Genomic DNA, 6,455 nt, shown 5'->3' with positions numbered 1-6,455 from the left:
CCTGAAGTCCTACTTGTGGGTTGTAGGAGACAGAGCTTGAAGGCTCGGGCTGCACATTCACACCTATGCATGAGATATCCTGAGGGGCAGAGTGACTGGCTATGTGAAGATAAGGGGTGACTGTGCACAGGGGTCCCCACATCGTGCTTACTCATGCTCTAATTGATACCAGGGTATGCTAGTTGTAACCCAGGCTCCTGGACAGAGGTCCTGTCTCTCACCGCAACAGACCCTAACCACATCCTCCTTCCGTGAACACACAGGGCCTTCCCTTCCCCCCATCCCCCAACTTTATTGTCCTGTTGTCTGAGTATGTAATACCCTTACTACCTAGTCCCTAGGGCTCCAAGCCCAGCCCTACCTCTTCCTCCCACTCCTGTGTCACAAACTCACAGAAGACAGAGGCCATGGAAGAAAGAGCATATGGGTTTATCAGAACAGGATAGGTAGGGTCACAGCAATGCCTTCCCTCTCCTCAGGGTGGGAAGAACTTAGGCCTGGCTCCCTCCAGTGGCCTCTTCCTTTGAGGATCCTTTTAGTTGACCACTCTGTAGGTTCTTGGGGTAGAGGGAGGAGGCAGGGGGTGGTGAACTGGTGTGGTATGGAGGCTCCAGCTGGGGTGCCCATCAGGGTGCTGCCCCCACTCACCTGTGGCGATTCAGGCATAATTGAGACAACTGTCTACACTTTCCACCTGGAAGAAAAAGAACCAGTTTGCCCATGAGCTGGAAACAGTACTGATGATCACTCATTCACTGGAGACTGGCTGGGGGGATGCAGGGATCAATCTGGGTCTCAGGAGGCTCCCAGTGGAGGGGGACCGCAAGACCGCTCAGCAAGCAAAGGTGTTTGCTGCTGAGCCAGATGTCTTGAGTTCTATTCCTGGAACCTGCGTGGCAGAAAGAGAAAATCAGGGGCTAAAGAGACTGCTCAGAGGCTCTTCAGGGGGTCCTGTTTTTCATTCCCAGCACTCACATGGAGGCTCATAACTGTCTGTAACTGCAGACCCGTGGATTCCAATGCTTTTGTCTGGTGTGCAGACATACAGAAGACAAAACACTCATATATATAAAATAAATGAATAAATCTTTGTTTCAAAAAAGGGAGACAAATCAACTCATGAAGGTTGTCCCCTGATCTCTACACACACACACACACACACACACACACACACACTGAGATGAGAGCCCTGTGGTAAAAGACAGACATGAGATCGAAGAACATGAACGAGAGAGAGGCTGGAACCTGGATCAGAGTCAACTGGGTATGGTGTAGAGAGTTTAAAAAGCCACAGGGCCATGAGAAAGTGGCAGCCACCTGCCTCTCTACCTCCTCTTCTGCTCTCCTTGTCTGTGTCTCCCAAGCCTTTCCCACTGTTAGTGCGTGTGACTTGAGTGTGTCCCTCCAATGCCTGTCTTTGAAGCTGGGTCCTCAGAACTCAGGGTTGGAGCTGAGAGGGTGGACAGCCTTTGAGAGGCAGAGTCTCAGGGCACCTAGGAGGCCATACCTCTGCTTGCCCATCAGCCCTTGGGAGGGTGTGTTGTCATAGAAAGACCAGCCAGTCTCCTTCCTTCTCTCTTACTTCCCATCTCATCATGAGACCTCTTTGGCCACACGCCCTCCCCTACCAGAGGTGGACATGGAGTGTTTTCCTCAGTTGGGCTGCACTGTATTTTCTTTGAAGACAGAGTCCTTTGCTGAGCCTGGCATACATGGATGCAACTGCGCTGGCTGACTCTCTCTCTTCAGCATGGGTGGGTGTCACCCAGATACCCAGGCTGTACATCTGAATTCAGGTCCTCAAGCAAGCACTTTGCCCGCCAATACCTCCCAAGCCCGTGGATCCCTTCTTAAGCTATAAACATTTCTATAAATTGATCCCGGTCGGGTATTTGATCACAATGACAACAGCAACCGGCATAGCTCTCGTGGATAAATGAAGTCAGGACCGGAGGGTGGCTCTGTTGGTAGGGTGCTTGCCTGGCATGCACAACGTGATAGGTTTGATTCCCTGTGCTGCATTAACTGACTATGCCTATAACTAAGCACTTGGGAGGCAGAGGCAGGAGGATCACAAGTTCAAGGTTAAGGCGGAAGAGGTGGCTCAGTAGTTAGTCATGTCCAAGTCCCATCACCCATATAGGGAGACTCACGTCACCTGAAACTCCCAGCTCCAGGGTATCCAAAATTCTCTTCCATCTGCCATGGCATCTGCACTCACACACACACACATACACACACACACATACACACACAGTCAGACAGACAGACAGACAGACACATACACAGTCAGACAGACAAACAGACACACACACACACACATACACAGTCAGACAGACAGACAGACACACACATATACATACACAGACAGACAGACAGACACAGACACATACATAGTCACATACATAGACAGACAGACAGACACACATACACGTACACACACACACACATACACACACAGACAGACAGACAGACACACACACACACACATATACATACACAGACAGACAGACAGACACACACACACACACGGATATTCAAGGCCATCTTAGGTCAACATGAGCCTCTCTCTCAAAACAAAACAAACCCAAAACTTGCTGATCAGTGTGGTACACCTATCACCTCAACCCTCAGGAGGCTGAGGCAGGAGGATTGTGAGCTGAGGCCAGTCTGAGCAGCACAGTGAGACCCTGTCTCAAAAGTCTTGTTTTCTCCTCACACAGAAGAAGCTGGCCCTTGGCTTGTAAAGAAGTAGAATGTAGTGGATATACAGCAGTCATCTGAGCCTGCATATCTCCGTTCTGTGTGTCTCTGCCTCTCTCATCTGGGTTCTACCATGTGACCCAGCCCAGGAAGAAAAGGACAACAGGGACGAAGCATGCACCCTGGGAACAGCGCCCCTTGCTGCAACCAGAAGAACTGCCCAGCTGGACACAACTGGCAGGTTCAGCCGAGTCACCCCTGGGGTGGTCTGTAGGGGTGCTCAGTTTGCACAGCCTTACTCATGGGGGTCTCAACACTCTGACCCTCAGTCACCATGCATGCCAGCCCGCCCCCACCCCCGTCTTGCCCTTTCTGCCCATGCCCCACTCTCACTAGAGAGGATGATAATTCCTGTGATGAAGAGCACTGCTGCCACCAGCAGCCCCCGTTTCCGGAGGGTGGTATTATCTGTGGAGAGAGAAATGGAGGTATCAGGCCAGGGGCATCTTTGTCTTTTCTCCCCATTTATCTCCAGCAGTGCGTGGGGGTAAGGGGGTAGGGGTAACTTACCGTAGTAGAAGGGGTTGTCCTCATTCGAATCTAGAGGGGAAAGATACAGGTAAATGAGAGCTGGTGGACGTTTGTAGAGTGAATAAGTGAAATGCAGAACTAGGGATCGGGGACACCTGAGCCTCAGTCTCCTAAGGCCTTGGAACACAGTGGAAGTCCTCATTACCATGACATGCCGTGTCTCTATACCTTCTCTCCTCAATCTACCTCTCTCTCAGCACTCACTTGCCTCCCTGCTCCCGAGTCCAACAAGACAGCCTCTCATCCCAGAGCCTCTGTACTGCTGTTCCTTCTCTCGGAGGGAGAAGCTCCCGGCACCTCCTTCGCCGGAAGCCTTCTTTGATTCTGTGTATGAGCATTCTCTAATCCCGAGGTTTGCTCTATTTTTCTCGATAACAAATTAAAAATCACATGATATGTAAGTATCCCAATTATTATCTGTTGTTCTTCTCCAGTACAGTGTCACTTTCAGAGGGGTCCCACTAGGTAGCCCAGGCTGTCATGGAACTTGCTATGTAGTCCAGGCTGGCCTCAAACCTGCAGCCATCTTCCTTCTGTTTTCCAGGTGCAAAGATTACAGGGATGCACCACCACACCCATCAACGGCAAGGAGATTTGTCTGTCTTGTTTATGGCTGCCTGGCACACACACACACACACACACACACACAAATCCACACTGAATACACAGATGGATGGGTGACGTGGGCATGTGGCTTCTATGTCATCAGTGGGGGTTGAATAGGCAGGACATGGGGAACACCAGAGGGGAAAGAATCAGGATGACCAAATGGAGCCCCTGCTGACCCACAACTGATCTTAAGTTGTGTGAATGAATCTGTAGTGGCCAGAAGAGCCGCCCCACTGAGCCCAGCCTTCATTTAAACTTCAAACACTCCGAGCTCAGAAAGCAACACCCTAACCATGCCACATGGTGCACTCGTTGGTTTCATGGCGCTCAGGCCTGAGCTGCCACCCAGTCTGACAGCACAGTCTCCTCCATGGCATGAGCCCTGCAGATTTTCCCACATGGAAAAGAAACTACAGGGTGCCTGTTTCTGGTGAGGGAAAAGAGGTACTAACCCGGTGGATCCCCAATGTAGGATTCACGTATGCACTTTTTGGTTGGGCTGGGAGACTCGATCTTGGAGAGGTCCGGGGTACCTTCAGGTAATTGGCAGAAAGAAATGGTCAGAAGACAGTGGAAGGCAGGAGGAGCATCAGGGGCAGACACAGGGATGTGGATGTAATAACGGGGCTACACCTGGGGTGTAGTGCACAGGTACCTCCCACCAACACACTGGCAACAAGCACCTGCTCAGCCCAGGCTGGCCCCTCTTCAGAACCTCCACTCATAACCCAAGAGCAGAAGGCAAGATTTCATGGACTTAGTCCCCTCCCGCCTGGAGATACTTAATTTAAAATATTCTGAGCATCCTCTCTTTTGGGGAAAAAAAAAAAGCAGAGCATTCTCTTTTTAATTTTAACTTAATTAAAAATGTTACCCGGGCGGTGGTGGCGCACGCCTTTAATCCCAGCACTTGGGAGGCAGAGGCAGGAGGATTTCTGAGTTCAAGAGTTCGAGGCTAGCCTGGTCTACAGAGTGAGTTTCAGGACAGCCAGGGTTACACAGAGAAACCCTGACTCGAAAAAAAAAATGTTGGTGACAGATTCTGCCCTGTACCCCACCCCACGCCGGCCTCATGTTCCACTCCTGAGCTCTTACATCACACAAATGTTAAGGGGTCATCTGCTGCCCTAGTCTCCGCTCAGCCTCTTTCCACACACTGCTGCCACCACTAACCTACTTGTCTCCAGGAAACGTCTTCCTGCCTGGTTCTGGGCTGTATGGACTTTTCCAGTGAGGAAACAAGGCTGCATTGACCAATCAGAACAGCCTGCTTTCAGGCTTCCATTGGATCACACAAGAACATGAGCTCAACTGGAGCAATCAGAATCAAGTCTAGGCTTTGGGGCGGGCTTATGGGAAAGTTGTGTGGCTTCCAGCGGCTTGAGTATGGGGCATCTTTGCTACCAAGAAGAACAGTAAATGAAGGCGGGAGGCAGGACAAGCAGCTTAGACATACTGACTATGCTTAACTTCCTCAATCCAGCTATATCTAATACCCTAATAAACCTTTCAGGTTTTATAGAATTGAGCCAATACATCTTTTTTTTTTTTTTAAGGTTTATTTTGCAACTGAAAAGCTCCTGTTGTAACAGAAAAAAAGACACAAAGGAAACCCACAACTCCACTTCTCTCTCTCAGTACCCGCCCAGCAACAGCCTGTCGTCGGCTCATCTATTGCGCTGGGATAAGTTATGCTAGAATGTTCCAGCGTGGAGTCGCTTGCTATGAAGTTAGCTTCATCAAAGACCTAAGAAGGTCGTTCTTAAAGAATCATTGACTTTAACCTAGAATCCTCCAAACACCTTCACACACACGAGCACACACAGAAACACACACGTACACACTGGGAGTATATTAGCAATTCCCCAGGAACATGCTTTAAGAAAAGCACTTGGAGGGAAATGCTGAGCCAAAACAGAGGAAATTAAACAAAAACTGTGGCTGCTCGCTGGGGATTTACCTTTCTTGCTGCTTGTTTGTGGCCCTGGATCTGTCACTGGATTCGTGGTGGCCGTTTCTGTCGGTTGCTGCGTCTTGGTTTTGCCTGCTGTCTGGTTTCCTGTGGCTTCTACTTTGGTTGAAGAAAAGGACGGACGAAGGTTGAGAACTGAGGGGAAGAGACATGCTCAACTCCCCAGACCTGCCTGTCAGGGCTGCCTCCACATGGTGGTATTCCAGGCTGAAATACCAGGTGTCACTTTGTTGGGATGTAGTGGGGACTCTTTTTGAACACTTCAGGAGAATGAAATGTGTGCCCACTACCAGGACTTTTCTTTTAAAACAAAATAAAACAAGGTCTCGCCATGTAGCGCAGGCTGACATTAAGCTTTTAATCTTCTTGCCAGAGCCTCCTTGTGCTGACATAGAACAACTTTTATTTGTTATTTGGGATTGAACTCAGAATCTTATACATGGTAGGCCCGGTACCACTGAGTCCCCAGTCCCTCACTGGGGGATTCTAGGCGGGGCTCTACCACTGAGCCACGCCCCCAGACCCTCACTGGAGGATTCTAGGCAGGAGCTCTACCACTGAGCCACGCCCACAGCCCCTC

General features: G+C 50.1%; 1 protein-coding gene across 8 annotated transcripts in view; it reads right to left on the bottom strand.

Annotated features, from left to right (window-relative positions):
* Nucleotides 1-406: 406 nt before the first annotated feature.
* The window catches only part of Fxyd5 (FXYD domain containing ion transport regulator 5), a 10,078-nt gene continuing 4,029 nt past the window's right edge, over nucleotides 407-6,455 (bottom strand). For 3 of the 8 annotated variants that reach the window (XM_028787580.1, XM_028787579.1, XM_028787574.1), the window contains exons 5-10: nucleotides 5,864-5,974; nucleotides 4,356-4,436; nucleotides 3,274-3,303; nucleotides 3,097-3,171; nucleotides 649-694; nucleotides 407-557 (exon numbers count right to left, since the gene is read on the bottom strand). In XM_028787580.1, the coding sequence (XP_028643413.1) occupies nucleotides 536-557; nucleotides 649-694; nucleotides 3,097-3,171; nucleotides 3,274-3,303; nucleotides 4,356-4,436; nucleotides 5,864-5,974 (365 nt within the window). In that variant the 3' untranslated portion in view covers nucleotides 407-535. Of the gene's footprint in view, nucleotides 695-3,096; nucleotides 3,172-3,273; nucleotides 3,304-4,355; nucleotides 4,437-5,863; nucleotides 5,975-6,455 lie in introns of all 8 variants that reach the window. The other 5 variants (XM_028787581.1, XM_028787575.1, XM_028787582.1 and 2 more) reach the window with 3 other exon arrangements.

This window comes from Grammomys surdaster, unplaced genomic scaffold, assembly GCF_004785775.1.
Source record: "Grammomys surdaster isolate TR1022 unplaced genomic scaffold, NIH_TR_1.0 125671, whole genome shotgun sequence".
NCBI classification, from domain to species: Eukaryota; Metazoa; Chordata; class Mammalia; order Rodentia; family Muridae; genus Grammomys; species Grammomys surdaster.
Note: the sequence above shows the minus strand (reverse complement) of the source record. Positions and strands in the feature narration are given on the sequence as shown.